This window comes from Brassica napus, chromosome A6, assembly GCF_020379485.1.
Source record: "Brassica napus cultivar Da-Ae chromosome A6, Da-Ae, whole genome shotgun sequence".
NCBI lineage: Eukaryota > Viridiplantae > Streptophyta > Magnoliopsida > Brassicales > Brassicaceae > Brassica > Brassica napus.
Genome location: NC_063439.1, coordinates 554464 through 574472, shown reverse-complemented (window position 1 = coordinate 574472; position 20009 = coordinate 554464). Strand labels below are relative to the sequence as shown.

Here is a 20009-nt window from a genome sequence, read left to right as displayed (position 1 = left end):
CACTTTTTTTACAGGTGTTGGAGCATTTTTAACTCATTCAGTTTTCATTCATTCTAAACTTCATTTTAAGAAATAAAAATTTTGAGCTTATTTTATACTGTTTAATATAGTATATATTAATTCAATCCGAAAATCAGAAATTTAGATTTTGTTGCAAACATGTTTTTGAACAAAAAATTCAAAGTCAACCTACTATAATATTAGCCCCTCCACTAAACCGGCACATTCCATTAATCTGTTTTCGAATTTTTTTGGAATTGATTACCGTTCTTAATCATTAACTAAGATTTCGAAAAGGTGAGGTTCTCCTCATTATTTCGGATGTCGGGATTTTTCAAATCGTCTCTGAATATTAGAGGATTTCTTCTATGCTTAAATCAGGCTGAATCACATTATCACCTATTTTCAATTGTCCTTATTCTACTCGGGTATGGTCTTAGACCATTTCTAATGGTTTACTCTATTTTTTACTCTAAAATAGAGTAACTTTATGATAGTGTTTGAATTTGCTCCAATGGTACTCTATTTTAGAGTAGAAAATAGAGTGATGAACAAAGAAAAAACAAATTACTCTATATTTGGAGTAAACTTATTTTTCATTCTATTATATAGTGAGAAATATAATACCATTGGAGTATTTCTTACTTTAAACTCTATTTTAAAATAAAAAATAAAGTGAAGTTGGAGATGCTCTTATTCATTCTGGAACCAGCGTGTACCTCTTCCTGTTTTCGAGAATGGTATTTGAAAAATAGAAATTTTTTGGTATCTGGTTTACCTTTGGGTATAACAATTCAGCCTCAAATCTGAAAAAGTGGGCTGCAAAAAAACACTTTTCAAAAAAAAATCAACATGTTTGAAGTTATATATGTGTGTGTTTTTTGTGTCTTCGTTTATTCTTTTGAAAATGTGGTGCTTTATTATATTCACATACTTTGCAATTATATTTAGTTTATTTCAAAATAATTTTGCCTTGAGAAATAATAAAAGAGTTAAAAAGAAGAAAAGGTTGACAAATTCTGTTAAATGGTTTCATATTTTAAATTAAATTGGTTTAAGTGAAGTATAATTGGATAAAAGAATAAAATAATATGTGGTCAGTTTTAAATAAATATATATTATTTTATAAATAATTTGTTGTAATCGATTTTCTACGGTTCAGTATGTAATGACATGTGGTTAAAGGTTCCGTCCAAATGTCAACCATACGAAACAATAGCAACATGTGAAGACTGAGACATATAGGGTCTAAAAACATAGGATATAATGGTTCCACTTCACACTTTAATTTTATTTCTCAACATCATCTCGTATTAGCCAAATATGAGTACAAGATTAAAATCTCGAGATTTAAACCCAAGACACAACTAGTAAGATCTAGTATCGGCTGAAAACACTTTAAAAAATTCTATACTACCTAGATTAAACTCAACACACAATCATTATTTTCTGTTTTTTATATACTTTCAGTATTCTAACAAAATCTATTGTTTACTAATTTATTTCTTAGATTATACTTTACTAATTAATTTCTGCCCCAAGTAAAAAAAATCTAGATCCATCACCTCTAAACACTACAGACATCTTACTGATATACAAGAAACTATGGCTGCCATGAGGTTGACGCAGATCAGAATGGAGTCTTTATGATATCAAGAAGATGGAATCGGAGATGGAGAATCAATGGCCTTTCTGGTTGTCTAAGATTATGTTGCAATATGTGATCAAAGCCTGAGTCAGTTAAAAGAGTTACTATAATAACGAACAAAGACGAGAAAACTGAGGCATCTTTTTTTTTTTTAGTTTTGTAATAAAACAATCGGAATTGAGTCCATGATATCCCAAATGTTGGGCCTATCTTACTATCTAGATCTCCTCTTCCAGCAATATAAATAATCTTTAATCTATAATCTATAATCTACTATCATTTGTTGTGACATTCAATTATTATGTTTTGATGACGATAGTGAATTAGGTGGATCATTTATGGTCTAAATAGTACTATAGTAGGTTTAGGTCGTCATAGCTAATTCGTAGTTTTTACATATTCTGTAAAAGTACAAAACAAATTAGGGCTAAACTTACTTCACGTCATTTTATATAGTAACTGTTTTAAGATAAATTGTTATAAAATTATTTCAAAAACATGAAATTAGTAAAGTACTATTCAGAAATCTTCTTTTGTTTATTTCACAGTACGCTGGTTCATTGTATTCCATATAAAACTCCTTTTGTGGCTTTATGTTATGGTGTTGTAATTTAATGAAAGTTAAAGGAACTTATATAAAAAATTAGGAGTATCATTTATCGTCTATATGTTCTATACATTTGTTGTCATCTAATTGAATATATACTAGACGTTGACCCGCCCGACCGGGCGGGTATTTATTTTATGTTTTTAGTTTTTTTTGTTTATATTAAATGACGTATTTGGAATATTAAACATAAATTCATATTGAAAATTAATCTTTATAGTTATAATAAAAATAAAAATTAAAAGTTTAATAAAATATTCTGATATAAATTTTAAATTTCGTAATTAAAATAATATACAGGCGGTCATATTTTTTTTTCAATTTCAAAATCTAAACTTCCTTAAAGACAAAGAAAATAAATTTATAAGGGAATTTGCGGTGGATGACCACAAAAACAAATTTAATTAGGTATATGGATATGTTACTGTTGATTTTTCATAATGTCAATAGTAACCCTATTCTATCTTGTAGATATGCACAAACATAAATCTGATACTTTTGTCTTTATCTTTCGTGTTATAGATTTTTTTTTGAAACAGAATCTAACTCTTCGTCTCTTTAGCTATCTCTCTTTCTGTATTTTTCTCTTTCTCTCTTCTTCCTCCTGATGTGATCATTCATTTTCTCTAAATAAGGAACTGTTTCTTTATTGACGAAAGTTCTGATGAAATCATGTACTCTAAATTTTTCAATTGATACTGAATTTTTCTCTATTTTTTTTTGGTAAAAATCCAAGGGTTTAGATATCTATTTTTCAGGTGACATATCCTTTGATTCATCTCTCTATAAATGTGAAGAATACAAGTATGTCACTCGCATATGCTCTGCCGTCGTGTTCGTAAGCCTCTGATCTACTCCGCCGCCGTATTTCCGTAAGCCTATGCCTTCGCCTCTGATGTCATCATTGTAATCCTCAGCTCCACCGCCGTGCTCCTGAAACCTCGTCTTCATTCTTCTTCTCATTTTATATCTATTTAATGTTTGATTTACTTTGGCATTGCGTTTGGTGAGGAAGAGATGTGCCTTACTGTTTTTTTTTTGTGGTTGCTTTGCTTTATCTTCTTGTTTTTTTCTTACGTTTGATGTGAGAAATGGAAAATTTGTGATGAATCTGAGGAACATTATCTATTTTTTTTCATTTTCGTAGCTATTATTAGTATGATCCGGTGAAAAGGATATTAACGTCATTACACCACCATTTTCTTACCAAATCTGCAAATATGAAAAAGTTATGACCATCTACCTAATTACCGACCACTTCTTGTATATACACCAAAATAGGCCAATTTATAAATACATAAAATATATAAACATATTTGAAACTATAATTTCAATTAAAAGAAATTTGTTAAAGAAAAATAATCTTACTGTTGTTATTTATTTATAGAGCTTGACCCGTGACCGTATAAATATTTGCTTTCACTTTAATTTTTTTCTTTGTACTAATGGTATAATATATATATGTAAATTAAAATATATTATATAATTGTTAATATAACATTTTTAAACATAACAATTTTATTTATTACTTTGAATAATTATATTTTGTGATTTTAATCGTCTATTATATCACAATGTATCATATAAACAAATCCAATATTTATAACTAATTGGACTTATATTATGAAAGCATTATATTAATATATGAATAAACTATTTTATATTTTATTTATATGTTATATAAATTGATTATGATGTGTGATTTTTTATTTTATTATTTATTACTTATAAATATTAAAAATATTGAGTATGTTAATACAAAATATATTAGGAAAATTATTTTGGTTATGATTTGATAAAGGAAATCTATTATTTAAATTTTGGAAAGACATTAAATGCTTAAATCTATGATTTAAATTAGGAAAAGACAAGCATGCTTAAATATAGATTCAATAAATATCTCAATGGCATTCTAATGTAAATAAGTGGTAAAACTAAGGGGTATTTCTATTTTGTACTTCTGTTTTAATAAAGTAGATGGTTCCAATGAATAAATGTCAAGTACGATTCCGCGAAAATTAAGTGATGCAACAAGTTTGTAGATAGTTTCCATAGTACTATCAATCATAATAGAATCAAATAATTTAAATAAATAATCGAACAAGACAAAATAGTAAAATATTATTGTGAAAACCTCTACTTTGTATATTCACACGTTGGTAGGGAAATTTTAATTTCTCTAAGGCTCTCAATCTCTCATAATAAGGCTGGTTCATGTATTCCAGATCAAACTCTTTTGTGTCTTTATGTTATAATGTTATGATGACAAATGAAAAGAGCTCATATAACGAATTAGGTGTATCATTCATGGTCTAGATATAGGTCATCATCTTATTAAATATATATATATGGTTCTAGTGAATAAATGTCAAGACGATTACTGGAAATTAAATGATGCAACAAATTTATAGATAATTTCATACTATCATATAATTATTATTAGAATTACAGACAAGGAAAGATATTATCCCAAAGACAGCAATTTCCAAACCACAAACACACATAATTCGATTTAGTAAGATACCATAATCAGCCACAGGTAGATAAATTGGCTGTTTTCGTAGGTCTCACAAACCTTTATTGGTGCATATAATTTTAACCACACAAACATACCACGAGGGTGGGAGCATTGATTACGCAGAATTAACTGCGTAGAAGTAAAGCTCATCGGTTCGGTTGTTGGTCGGACGTTTTCCCCCATGCATGAGGAGACCTTTCTTTCCATACACGGTGGCAGTCGTGTAACCGGGCCAACCGAGTTGACCCGGTTCAGCTCCTCCTCCAAACCTCTCCCACACCAGTGTCTCAGTGTCCAACGCAAACCCTTCATCAGACAACGTCCCTGGTCCCAAATGTGCCTTTGGGTCCGGCCAGGTCTCTCCTCCAAATATCAGTATATATTTCCCCACAACCGCATGTGCAAACACGCTCCTCGCAGAAGGTTTGTCTCCTTTAGTTTCCACTTCGGTCCATTTCTGAGTAGCCGGGTCATAAAACTGCACTTGGTCGGACTCATAGTCATTTTTCCCATTAGGATCAGGAGAAGTTGCAAACCCGTAAACCACCCAAATCTTTCCTTGCACCACAACGAATCCAGCTCCTCCTCTTCTCTCGAACCTAGGGAACTGCTCACCAGGATCAGGAAGCTGAGCCCATTTCCCATCAGCAATGTTATAGGCCTCGATGGTCCTGAACCTAAAGGGTGTCTTGTCGGTCCCGCCTTTGCTCACTCCACCGAATACATACACATGGTTCTCATCCGAAGCCATGGAGTGGTAAGTACGAGCCTCGGGTCCTCCTTCTTCATCCAGCTTCGTCAGGAACTTCCACTCATTTGTCACCGTGTCGTACGAGTAAAAATCGTCGAACTGTTTCTTCTCATCGCGACCACCGAATAGATAGAGTTTAGTTCCCACGGACACCATGCGGGTGCCCAAGGCCTTGATGTCAGGGGCTCTTCCGTTGGACGGAGCGATTGACCAAGTGTGAGTGTTGAAGTCAAAGACGTAAAGGTCTTTGTCGATGGAAATGTTGGGAGTTAGCTCGCCACCGAAAGAGTAGAGCTTGTCTCCGACCACGGCTATGCCATGTGAGCTTCTCGGTCCTGGTGTCTGTCCTCCTTTCTGCTCGACCTGTTAATCAGTATCAATGACCAAGATAAATCAAAACCATGTTGATGATATGTGACTATTAAAAAGGGATAAGTATGATCAGTCAATTAATTATGTATGAGATGTGTGGAGAACGAGGAAAGGGTATCGGTGTCTACGTAGCTTTACTAAAAGTCTATGTTTATCTCGTGCAAAATTATGTATACGAGAGAAATTAGGCTGACATTATAATATAATCCATGATTAATTTATTAGTTACCTTGATCCACTCGCCTTGCACACTCGGAGCCATAGCTGCACTATTCGGTTTTTGTGTATTTGTTTGTGTCTTTCATCTTCTTTCCCCGCTGTTCTATTTATAGGCTAAAAATCTACGTCAAGATATTTCCAATTGTGAGGTGCTTGTGAATCGTTGTGAACATAATGCATGTGTATTTTTTTGTCAAAAACAGAAGTGAAAATGTTGGCTATTTGTTCATTTGAAAAATGCCATGGATAGCACTAAAATATCTTTTGTTCAAAAATTGGTACACAAATTTCATTTTCTAAAATAACACTAAATAAATATTAAAAAACCATTTTATTTACATTTTAGTTTAATTTTAGAGACTAGAGTTTAGTATTCAAAGGATGGAGGTGGCATTACGGTTTAAGAGTTATAATAATTTAACTTTTTTTGTCAAATAAGATGTTGAAAATAAATCAGGAAATGCATTCTAGAAATAATTATCTTTCCAAAATACTTCAAATATGAAAACAGAAACACAATTTCAAGAAGAGTACATATAAAGATTCTCAGAATAAGTCAATAACGTTTGCAGTTGTAGGAAGACTTCTTTAAATTTCAAGTTAAGTTTCTGTGATATCTTCTTAACTTTTTCTGAATGTTGTGATATTTTGCAAAAGGGCGAATACAAAACTAGTTTTCGCAACGATTTTTTTTCATTGATTCAAAATTAATAAAAACATATCTGATTAAATGAAATTAGATATTTATTATTTCAAATCCTAACTTATGCGTCTCCTTTTATATGTGAAAATGTATACCAAATAACATTTTTCAAAATAAACCAGTTATAAACATATTTTTCTTCTTTAGTTGTTTGCACTAAGTAATTATCAATAGACCTAAAATAAATATAGATTAATGTTGGGTTTCAAAAAAAACCCAATATATCCATGTTGGGTTTCAAAATAAACCAGTTGGATCTACCTTTGGATAAGAGAATCTCCGACTTTACTTTATTTTTTACATGGAGTTTAGAGTTTATTTTTTACTTGGAGTTTGGAGTAAGAAATATTTCAATCTTATTTTATTTTCTATTTAATGTTTTTTGTCGAGATATTTTCTATTTAAATATATAAAAAATAAAATAATTCTGTAAATAGAATAATTATTTTTTTCATTGTTTCATTTTTTTATTTTAAAATGGAACAGAATTGTAGTAAAACTCAACTCATATAGTTATTCCATTTTGAAGTAGAAATGAAGTACATTGGAGATGCTATAATAGATGTTATCCATATAACATATGTAACCAAACATACTACTTTATATATTGACGGCCAATAATGCCGCTCATATGTTAGCACAAAAAGTCACACCCAATCTTCTTTTTATTAATTTTTCTTATTATCATTTTTTGTCATGAATTGTTCTTATTATCCTGTCATGGTTAAATTTTACTTTGTATAAAAACCATTTCATTCGAGTTAATGAAATAAATTCTATGCTTATCATATATATATATAAAGACATTTAATTCAGTGGTTTTGGAAGTTCGTACCAATCACAGTATTGTATTTAAGTTACGATCTGTGCTCAGCTAATTGCCTAATTTTGTCCTATTGTTTTCTGTTGAAATTCTTTCAATTCTCTTACCGCAATTTCATGATTTCAATAAGTTAGAATAAGAATATAACCGATTAACCAAAAATATAATTGAAAATATTAGCCATTATAATGTTATGGCTAAACTATTGTATGTAGTTTACATGTTAAACATAAAAGTGTTCTCAATTTCTTTTTAAATTTTGTATTATTTTTCTCTTTCACTAAATTTTGTCAAATTTCATGTGCACTGTCTTCTTCTCTATCTTGCCCCTAGACACTTTACAGTATAATTTTACGTGGTCTAGATTATCATGTCTCAACGCTGATCTCCAATCGCCGATTGTTTTGTTCCTATTTTCCGATTCGATTTCGAGGTGAACCTCAAAACATCAATAATACGCGGGTCTTGAACTTTGAAATTCTCCACCAGTATAATTTGAACATTGAATTCTATACTATTTCAACCTATATACAATATTATTTTGATATTAAAAGAATATAATATGGTAAAGTAGTATGTTTGGTTACATATGTTATATGGATATATTGTTGAGTATATTGTTCAGTATGAAACCCAACATGGATATTCAATTTTTTTGTATTTGCATCTGCGGTAAAATTATAAATTCGACTGATACCCTAAAAATCAGAATATATCATCCATGTTCATCCCTATATCTGTAAATGATAGCATTATAACGGTTTGGATAATTCATATGATTAGGAAAATTAAACTTCAACAAATATATAAATATATATCAAATAAAACTTAATCACGAATTAGGAAAAATTGTCTTTGCTACTTGTTGGAAACTTTAGCTGGTTATATTATTGAAAAGTTGCTTTACCTTAACCACTCTAGGGAATTTGGACGGCACAAACCTTTAAGACAGTCGCTGTCTTACTGTCTTATAAAGACTGGAGCAACGTGAATGTCGTTTACGAATAATCCATCGTGCACGTTTTGACACGGACGTCAGCAGTCTCCTTTCAACAGGTCCCCTGTTTAGGTATCATAATCATTCATCTTTAATCGTTTTTACTCCCATCAACTAATAATTGAGTCGATATTGTTTATTTTTGTCAAAGAGAATTCGATATTGTTTAAAAAGAGAGTTTTTAAACAGTATAACTTTATATCAAGATAATTTCTTTTAGAATCGTTAAAAAGTTATGGATACCGTTAGGAATATGATGAATGACTTGAATCGCGTTAGTGATTTAACACAACTAAACGTGCAGAAAAAAATATTTTGCATGCGTTCGTAGAAACTGCAGTCTAAAATTTACTAGAGAAGTCTAGAGGTAATAGAAGAAACATGCTATAATTATACACTGACTGTAGGGAAATTAATAGAATTGCAAAAGAAAAATAAATGGTGCAAAACGAATGGTACAAAAACGCAACATATTTTGATAAACTTGTTCATTGCATAAAATGTCGATATAACACACAAATAACGAAACTCTTGGAAGATAATGGTGGCAACGCGTTTCTTGAACACTTAAAGTTGTGCTTATCCTAGAGTTCCTTCTTAGTGGTCCTTGTGAAATCTACTTGCAAACAGACGAGGTAAGTGATTAGAGGCATATTGAATCAAGAATTTGAAAAAATTAAAGTTTTGGGTAAATCCAAGATCTGAGATTTAAGTAAATTTTTTAAAAAATTGTTACAAGTTTTAAGTGTTTTTGACGAAATTGCAGAGTTTTTGAAAAAAAAAAATCTTTTAAAATTTAAATATTTATTTAAAATGATATTTTATTTTTAAAATTACTATAATTCATATTTTATTGTTTTCTGAAATATATAAAATAGATAAAGTTTAAAATTCGATTTTTAACTTTTTTTCATTTCAAAAAGTTTGATTTTCTTTTCAAAAATGTGAAGTGAATTTTTTGTTTTTATTTTTTAGATTCAAATAGCATCATAGGAGGTGGTATTTCTATTCACTGCTTTTTCACTATAAAATATTATCTAAACTCACCAAATCTCATTTGATAGATTTTATTGACAGCATACATATTTTTCCCTCTTCGAAAACGCAGCCGTCTAGCCGCTATTCGGAGGCTCAAATCAGTGTAGCCAGGCGTTGACCGCCTAAATTTTTGTTTTCGTCCATGTAAGTTAAATCACGGTTGATTATTTTTTACTCATTATTGACATATTTTGTGTAATTATTCATTACTAAATAATTATAATTAGCTATCAAACCAAAAATAAACACATACATACTACATTTAGGGATTTTTTCGTATCAAACCCACCATTTACGAATCAAAAAGAGACTGTTTAAAATTATATATAAAAAAATTATATAATTATATCTAAGAACTTGTATCATCATGTTTAAAATTAGCTAGATATATTATAAATATATTAAATTGTATTTAAAACTAGACTCCGTGTAATCCCCGAATACTCTCCGATTTTTCGGTAACTCCCTAGGCCCGGAATTACCGCCCGACTAGCGCCTATGGTATGGTAGTTCCGAACATGGATATTTTCCAATAAGCTGAAATTTGAAAGAACTTTTCGATTCCCATGTGAGTATAAGGTAATGAATCTGGTTAGCTGAGCGTCCAGTTGCAACCATCCGGTGAAAGAAAGATGTATCTAGGTCTCCAATATTCAGCCAGAGCACTCTAGAGCGTTGCTGTAAGAAATTTTCCTCAGCTATAGCCAGGGTAATCCATTTCCTATGAACTTCCTTTTCAAGTTGAGCCAGCGGCGAACTCGGGTTATGCATCATATTTCTCTGACTATCAACCAGCAGATTATGGGCTTCCTTGACTCGAGCTTCCAAGTCTGAGTACTGCTCACGATTTATGTCTCTGATTTCGTTCTTCATGAGTTCTAACTTCCTTGAAAGTAAATACATTTCAAAACCTTGAACTGATGATTCATGCCAGTTAATAGCAACTCTCGTGAGAAAATCCTGGTGAGCAAGCAGAAAGTGCGAGATCATGAAGTGCTTTTTTTGTCTTGGCCCTTGACCCAAAGATAATGCAGCTAGGATCGTGATATGAGAAGATGGGTTCTCCAAAGTGGGCATAAGCCATAGGAAATTCGATTTGCCAATGATCATCGATGAGGATTATATCAAGCTTCTTCGCTATAGGTGATTATTCCACCATGTAAATGCATTGCTATGAATGGCCTATCAAACAAGCCTGCATAATTAACACAGTCCCTAAAATTTGATATACCCCGAGAGATTCTCATAGAACATGTTGAACTCTCTTGAAGGCTTAAGATCTGGTTAAAGTCTCCCAAAGCAGCCCAAGGCTTTCCACATAACATAGAATCTTGAGCAAAGATCCTCAACTCATCCCATAACTGCCGCCTACGGTATTTACAATTATAACCATAAATAAAGGAAACAAAAACCGCTGTAGTGGATTGAGTCAACTCAATCTGGCAAGTGATCATCTGAGCAGATTCATCCCAACTCAGCATATGGCTTGGACTGCCGTAGCCATTTTGTGCTTGAGCTTGCTATTGATTCTTCTTACATTCCAGAAATAGAGTCCACTAACATATCAAGGTTTTAGATATTTGCTGGGGTGATTCCCCGAGAACCTCCTTTTCATTCCACCGCTTCTTTTTTCTACTGCTTTTCGAGACCTTTGTGGAAATCATGGGGAAATTATTTCTGGGTTGTGTTAATCCCCTCAAGGAAAATCTGAAGAACAATCTGAGCTGACACTTTCCGAAGATTCAGAGTCCGAAGATAAAGATAAAGATGTGACAAAAGGAGTCTTCTGGTGGTTACTATAATTTCTTGGTCAGATTCTGAAAAGTTCTTCACTCCAGCCATATTTACTTAAACCATTATTCACTTTCACCATCCATCTATTTTTGTGCGTGTTAATATTTATCAATTATCATAACTACAAGTATCCGAGCCCACTATCAGTATCAAAGAGTCTTTGTCTGTTTTATAGCATCTAAATAAACACATGTCTTATTAAAATAAAAAATTGGTGGAGAGAAGAGACATTATTTTGTCTGGATAGAAATCAATCAATCATCATTTGGATTCACACACTCAAGTTAAAAATTTGATCAAACAATTAATAAATTGTTACCAAAATATCAATACCTTGTATGATTTCTCATACTATCATATACTCACTTGTTCAAGTTTGCTAATATTTCCCAACGATTAGGAAACTGAGCCATGTATGGATATATATATATATGAATGCACCGTCCAGAGGAAGATAATGGTCACGCGGTTGTTAAGGACGTACGTTGCTGTTGTAGACCTGAACTTTCTGGTCTTGCTGGTCCTAGTAAAACCAATAGCCAAATCATTGAATATGTAGTTTTGTTGTTTATCCATTATTCTAATTTAAGTCCAACAGAACCGTATTGAGAAAAAAAAAAAAAGAGTAAGTAAATAGGTAATTCCTTTTTATAAATGAAATAAAAAGGGTTATAAATTTCTAGGAAAAAAACATTTGCCGATTAATAGAATAAAAAATCGGCACACTTACTCACACTGTCACACATAGGATTTGAATGGAAAACAGATCAGCCGGTACAGATCGTATCTAGCGGATCTAGCGAGAGTAGATCTCCACGAGTGCAACTAGCAGTACGGTTCAAAATATATTTGAATTGTAAGAGTGAATAGAAATCGGTTCAAAACATTGTATAAATATAAAATAATTATAAAAAGTATTTATGCTTTCATAATTAAAAATAGTTATTTTTAATAAAACTAATTACCAAATGCTATAAATAAATAAAACTATTCAAAATATAATATTATTAATTCAAACATATATATATAATTGTTTTGAGCATTAAAATTAAACTAGAATTTGATTCGTGCACCTGCGCATATATTTTTCACTTTTATACAAGTCAAAACTTTGCTAAAAAAAAGCTTGCAATTTCATTTCGGGGGGGGGGGGGGGGGGGGGGGGTTATCTCCCTCATATGGTTTTAGTGCTACAAAACTTGATATCCTGTGCTACATGATGGTATATAATTTTTACTTCTAATCCAAGTTCGGGAGCATGTTAGACATGAATTAGGAGGCGATACCAAAACTGCGCTACCGGAACTGTCAAATTATCAAAAAAAAAATCTGAGATTAATCAGAGCAAATCTTTAATAATCTATTGTGATTTTAGTTTATAAAATAATATAAATTTACTCAAAGGTTTTACTCCAAATGATTAATTGGTATTTCTTCTAATACGCTAAAAATATATATATAATTTGTACATATATGATACATCAAAAAATCTTGTCTTGATCTTAAGAACATACAAATGATATTTTTATGTTTATCGTTTTTATCTATAGTTTCTTAGAAAAAAAGCATATTTTGATTTTTCAGAATAATTCTTGTCCTTCTAGCTACTTCAGCTTCTACTGTATATGAGACACAAATGAACTGTATATGAGACACAAACGATGCTTTGTATCTCCATCTTTCACTTACTATTGTTTACATCTGCAATGATCATGTACATAAGCATTAGCTTTCTTTTGTCTTGACGGTTCTCAAAATCTGAAACACATAATCTTCTTATAGCTTTAGGTTGTCTTTGTTGTTTGAACAGACTTGCAGGTTGCTTATCTCATGTCTGTGCGTCCATTTCACTGCCAAATCATATTGTTTCAGCGTAGTACCTATTGGAACCAATTTGTATACATTCACTGTGCAACTTAAAAGTGAAAGCAATTTGCACTGTTTGAAGAGCAAGAGATTTATACCTATTGGAACCAATAAGAAGATGAAGATTAAAGCCTCTTATTATCCAGTAACTGTTTATAGAGCGAGAGATTTATAAAGAATTGAACCATTGGCTTCAGAACTCAAGTCTGTGACAAATCTGTCCAATAATTCAAAAACTCAGGTCTTCAGCATTGGCTTCAGAACCAAAAAAAAATCACATGATACTCTGAAACACAACCATCTAGCTTATTGGAATAGTGGATATGACCATTGGAGTTGTTAAGATGAGTAGGTGTCAACGGAAGAAATGTTGGGATTCCATTTGAACCGATCAGACCAATCTCAACCACATCTCTATTAGAATCATTCATCACAAAGTTGGAGCACATCTCCTCAAAATGGTCTGGTAATAGATTCTTATTATCATTCTCACCAATATATCACTATCCTTATAAATTTTACCCGCGCAATCCAGTCATAGATGGTGTGATAAGTGGAGTGGTCTATCTATCTTATATATTACTAAGAATTCCTTCCAATATCCGATGTGGGATATTTAACGAATCATACTCACTTATCACGAGATCCACTCTTTAGGAGTATGTTATCTCTTCAACTACTCCGAGTGGTCCTCGTGAATGTGATTATGTGAGCGCATACAAACAAAGCAGTACGAACATATAATTAATGCTAGTTGTCATCACAACTACACTATTAGCCCACGTGTTGTTATATATTTTCCTGCGTGCCTGTGCATGCACTTGGACGTAACCAACTTTTTTTTTTTGAGAATGATATCCAACTTTTAATTGTAATAAATCTTATATATAACACTTTTGTAAGTGTAGAAATCTAAATGCTAAATGGTAATGCTAAACGTAAATGGCTTTGGATTCAAATTTATTAATGTATATGGTCTAATTATGTGAGGAAAACGCACACAACAATAATGTCTATGTAACTGAGAAACAATCTAAGAAATTTATTTTGCCAAATCACAAGCTAAGAGTTAAACTGTAGATTTTTTAAGTTGCTTTATCCTATAAAATCCAAACTCGTATTTTTCACCTTCTTGTTATATTATTTGTAGCAGAAAATAATAGCATGGGAATAAATAAAACTGAAAGTGGGAAATAGCATTCGAAATTGTGCATAACGTGATTATATAAGAATATGTAGCTTATCATTGTAACAACTTCGGTGTTCATCAAACTAGGACAATTAAACTATATAGAAAACAATATGACGGCCTCAGTACACACGATTTGGAGAGAAAGGAATGGGAGAAGACATGGAGAAACATATCAGCCCTCAACTATTTTCATTAAGCTAGAAAGTCCTTTTTTGAAAGAAAAAAAGAAGTTCAATGATAAGGTGGTCCTCTATAGAATCTCGTCACTCAATAAGAGAGTCCCCGATATGAGAACTTGAGAAGGCCATGCATGACGGCCTGGTTTGGTTCAAGATGAAGACCTGCAATTTTGATGCAGCTTTGTTCTGTTTTCAAATTACATAACAGCTCTCTTACTCAGAAACATCAAACCTAATGCTACTAATAAACATGTTGTAATATATATATATTTAAGAAAGGGTTTAAGAAAAATATATTTTTGAGATGAATAAATTTAACATTCTTTAAAAAAAAATGTAAAATATAACCAAAAGAAAACCTTCAACCAAAGAAATGTAACAAACACGGATAAAATTAAACTAAGAAAACATATCTCTTTTGAGTAAAAAGAGACTATTGGGCAAAACTTCTGGTATTGGGTTAATTTTCTGGAAGTGCCAGACCTCATTGCTACCCATGAATTTGATTGCAAACAAACAAGGCAGTACTAACATATAATGACTGAGATTTGTTAGTTGTCACAACCACACACTTAGCCCACGTGTTACATATTTCCTGGGAAGTAACTAATTTTAACTGGTTCAACATCTAATACAGAAAACTTTTATTAGTGTGGATTCAGACTCAAATTTATATAATAATCTTAGTTAATTAATTAAAAGGTTATATGGTCTAATTATGTGAGGAAATCCCACACTGACAAACAATTTGATTATGGCATTTGTAAAACTCCTACTAGCTATCTATACATCAGATGTTTATCTACCCCGAACTGTTTGTAATCCGTTGGTTGAAGTCTGTTTGTTGATCTTATACATTTGTAATTGTATACTTTTTTTGAACTAACTTGTAATTGTATACATTTCACAATATATAGACTAGAGTAAACCCCATACATATACGGGATATATATCCTAATCCCATGTTCGAATAATCGTCATGAGGCGTATCCCAATTGTTGAGCTTTGATCCAAATCGGTTAAAATATAGGAGCTCCTAAAAATTTTCACTTTTTTTTATTTCAGTTTATACTAAAAATGCTTTATATTAATTGGATATATACATTTTAAAGAAGCCATCCACTTTTTTTTTTCCGGCTCAACAACAATTTTCATAATCTAAATATGTCCAACCTAGTATTTAAACTTCACATACATCGACAAGATCTAGTAATATCTAAACACACTTAACAAGATTCTATGCTATCCCACCAAAACAAATTCATCCCACTACTCGATGTGAACCGTCCCGTACACCAACTAATTCTATCACTATACATGAGATTACAAAGCTATCCTAGTCCTCCAAGAGATCCTAGCAGAGAACATGATAGGATGACCGGAGCTGTTGTTACCAGAGAGACCTCTATTTTGCAGGTTCTGTGATCTAATCTCATTCAAGCTTTCTAATTTTAATAGATTTAGGCCCTGAAAATGAAATCCCACGAGTCATTTAATATCCAAAGATCACAAATCTACGATGTACAAAACACAAACTCAAAAGAAAACTGATTTTTTCTAAACCGTTCAAGAAATCGCAATTTGGAGAGTCTTAGGCTTTGGTGGCTGCGGCCGCACCTTCTCAACTGTAACTGTCAGAACCCCATCAGCATCTTCAGGTAAACGGAACTTCTTCACGAGAATCAGAAGAAGTCTCCGCTCGAGCCTAATGTACTTGCATCCTTGTTCTCTCTAATCACAATCCTCTCTCTTCCTCTTCCCGCTGCTCTTTATCACTATTGTCAACTCTTCCTCCACAGTCACCTATTCAAAACCATCACCACATCAAACACTTAAGTGAATGCTCATTATACTGATTACATGTATCTATGTGTGTACTTGGATATCAAATTTTGAGATTCATGGTATGTCAATTGGGATGTTAGTATTGCTTCCTCCTCTGATCGCTTTATCCTCGCCTGAGCGAGAAACCGGAAAGATCAGCTTTTTTATTGTCTCTCGAAGACTAAACCGGTGGTTGATTGCAACAGAACTCATATTGTGTCTTTTCTATGGATAGTTGGCTTCGATTCGTTTGAATCTCAATGACTGTTAGGCCATGCTTTGCGTCAAAACTTATTTTGCAGGGCCATAGAACCCATTAAGCCTATTGTACATTGGACCTGATTGATTTCTAATCGTATGCTCTATTGAGTGGTTCAAATATTTATATTACCATTGTGTGATTGTATTTACATAAAGAAAAAAGAACTTACATATATTGGAAAATTTTTGAAATTTTTTAAAATATATTTCGAACTAAAATGGCAAAAAAAGAGTGTAATTTTACTTTTCATCTCTTCAGTTTATATAGCAACAACTAAGATGATACCGCTGTACATACGGGTGAGCGGATAAGCGATACAATAAAAACATAACTTAGATTATGATGAAATTTTGATGAAATTTTTTCAATATTTAGTTTGTTCGCAGTTAAAGATGTTATTAACTTTGACTATTTTCTGTTACAACTTTAAATATTTTATATTTATTTTAAGAAATCATTATTTGTTTTACATTAAAACATTCATGAAAATATTTTTTGTTTTACCTTCAATATATCTCTTTCAAAAAATAAAACTATATATATATATATTTGTTATACATTGTTTTCAATATTTATGCTTTGGCTTTATAGTAAATATAGTTAATTAAAGATGATAGTTAATTGTGTTCAACACAGAAAATATGGTTTCTTATTATACATTCATTTTTTGAATTTAATGATACTTTTTGATTTATGATTATTCTAAAGTTGCTAATTTAAACGATATCAAAATCAAATAATTTATTCATTAAAAATTATATTAAATTAGATAGTCAATATTAAGCATAATTATAATTGAAATAAATATATATTTCGAATCTTGTATATGTTATTAAGTTTGGAAACTAACTACTACTAAATAAATGATAGTGATTAATTTTGAAAATGTAACTTTTACATTAAATTTATAATATACAGTTGATTTACTTTATATTAACAACTAAATATTTTTATTTTTATTTTCAGATTTTATACTTATGTTTAAAATTAATTACTTATATATATTCTAAAATACGAACTTACTATACTTTTGGATCAAATAATTTTTAATTATTGAGTTTATATCTTTTGAACTGAAAATTTTAAAATTTATTATAACTATATTGATATAATTATATTCATTCACGCTTTTGATAAATTATATTGTATTTTGGTTTATAAATTAATAAATTATTATTTTAAAGGTTTTTTATATTTTATTCAAAATAATAAAATTAAATATTAAATGATCTGGTATACATATAGATGTCAATATTTACTATTATATTTAAAATATTTTATATGAGTATAACCAGATCTATTAATTCTATTATTTTTTAGAAAACTGGTGTTTGAAAATTTATTGAGAATTACTTAAACTATCATTAGTTAAATCTATTTTTTAGATCAATCCAAAATACTCTAAGATTTAAGTTTATGATTTAGTGTTTAATATTTAGGGATTTAGTTGAATTTTTGAATTTCTATAAATAATTTTTAAACGTTTATAAATGATTTAGCAGAACTAGTTTATTTTTTTCATCACAAATTTATAGTAAAATTATAACTTTCTCAAATTTAGTTATGATTTTTTAAAAATTATTGTTTTCAGTTTTAGAACGTACATTTAATTTTAAAATCTTTAGAACTATATGATGCACTGTTAAAATTTTGGTCAAAACATTAAGATAATAACAAATGTGAATTTTTTTTTGTAAAAATTTAATATGTATGCTGAGATCTTATACTTTCCTTTAATCAATCAATGATATGTGTATGCATAAAAAGACTCATCATCTTTGTATATATAGATTTTGCGTTTTAAAATATTTACCATTGTATTTCTGATATAATTCAATAAAATTCTTTTTTTTTTTTGTCAACAAATTCAATAAAATTCTAGTTTGGGAAAAGTTAATGTTTCCATAAAACTCATGCGAATATTAACATTCACGTCTATATTATTATTATTTTCTGTTATTAAAGAAAAGAGTGATGGGCCTTTTCGTCAAATTAAAATCGGGTCTGAGAGATTACTCATCCGGCGATCTTATCCCTTCTTCGCCGGTGAGACCAAACTCAGATCTACCCAAAAAACTTCGAATTTCGCATCGATCTGACGATGATGGAGGAAGAAGACGAGACTCCGTCTCAACAATCTCCACGAGATTCCCTCTCACCAGCTCCGATTTTGCCTACAAGCAACGTCACGGTGGCCTCCGCAACGAAGCCCCCTCCCTCCTCCTCCTCTCAATCTCCGTTGGCTCTGGTAGTTCAGACTCCTTCCGTCAACAGAAACGGACGAATCGGCGGAGGCGGAGGAGGAGGGAGAGACGATTGCTGGAGCGAGGAAGCGACGAAGGTTCTAATCAACGCGTGGGGGGATCGATTCTCGGAGCCGGGGAAAGGAACGTTGAAGCAGCAGCAGTGGCACGAGGTGGCTGAGATCGTGAATTCGAGTGGCCAATGCAAGTACGCCAAAACAGACGTTCAGTGCAAGAACAGGATCGATACGGTTAAGAAGAAGTATAAGCAAGAGAAGGCCAAGAATGGGCCTAGCAAATGGGCCTTCTTCAAAAAGCTTGAGTCTTTGATCGGTGGTGGCGGCAAGGCTCATGTGGGAGGGCGTAGCTCGGGTCCAATGAGGTGGCATTTTAGGAAACGGAGTGCTTCCGAGTCTGAGTCTGAGTCTGAACCTGAGCGCTCAGCTGAGAGTCTCCCTCCACCGCAACCGTTGTTGCCGAAGCGGGTGAAGATGGGTGAGTCAGGAGTTGGAGATGTGGCGAAGGCGATACTTGGGTTCACTGAGGCGTACGAGAAGGCGGAAACTGCGAAGCTTAAGCTGATGATGGAGTTGGAGAAGGAGAGGATGAAGTTCGCTAAAGAGATGGAGTTGCAGAGGATGCAGTTCTTGAAAACTCAGATGGAGATAACGCGGAACAATCAAGAAGAGGAGAGGAGCAAGCGTGAGGGTGATGATGATGATGATCGCAATGTCAAGAATAATGGCGATGTAAGTAGCTGACAATTGAACACAGATGTTTTGTGATAATTTGATATGATTAAAAAAACTTATCTAGATTGCTGGCTTAGCGTTTGATGTTGTTGTTGTTGTACTTTGTGGGATATGTAAATGTAGGAGTTTATTGCAGGGGTTCGGAGAACTGTGATGACCATGTGTTATGTTATCTTGTCTGAAACAAGAGTAAGCTTAGATCAGTAACAAAGATTCAGACT

The 20009-nt window shown here is 31.9% G+C and overlaps 2 protein-coding genes, 1 long non-coding RNA gene and 1 pseudogene across 3 annotated transcripts; 2 read left to right on the top strand and 2 right to left on the bottom strand.

Moving 5' to 3' along the window:
- The first annotated feature begins 69 nt into the window (after positions 1–69).
- On the top strand, positions 70–3385 carry LOC106350997. Its single transcript, XR_001271179.3, has 2 exons — positions 70–2929; positions 3014–3385. It is a non-coding gene; the product is annotated as an uncharacterized LOC106350997 (long non-coding RNA).
- A 1262-nt stretch (positions 3386–4647) lies between these two features.
- On the bottom strand, positions 4648–6359 carry LOC106345821 (epithiospecifier protein). The gene is made up of 2 exons (XM_013785009.3): positions 6126–6359; positions 4648–5887 (listed from the first exon to the last, which is right to left on the bottom strand). Exons 1-2 carry the CDS (start codon positions 6156–6158, stop codon positions 4889–4891), a joined length of 1032 nt encoding a protein of 343 aa, XP_013640463.1. The 5' UTR covers positions 6159–6359; the 3' UTR covers positions 4648–4888.
- A 9816-nt stretch (positions 6360–16175) lies between these two features.
- On the bottom strand, positions 16176–16744 carry LOC106345825 (annotated as a pseudogene).
- Positions 16745–18577: 1833 nt separating this feature from the next.
- LOC106345824 (trihelix transcription factor ASIL1) lies at positions 18578–19936 on the top strand. Its single transcript, XM_013785011.3, has one exon. It carries the CDS (start codon positions 18895–18897, stop codon positions 19795–19797), a length of 903 nt encoding a protein of 300 aa, XP_013640465.1. The 5' UTR covers positions 18578–18894; the 3' UTR covers positions 19798–19936.
- The last annotated feature ends 73 nt before the right edge of the window (positions 19937–20009 follow it).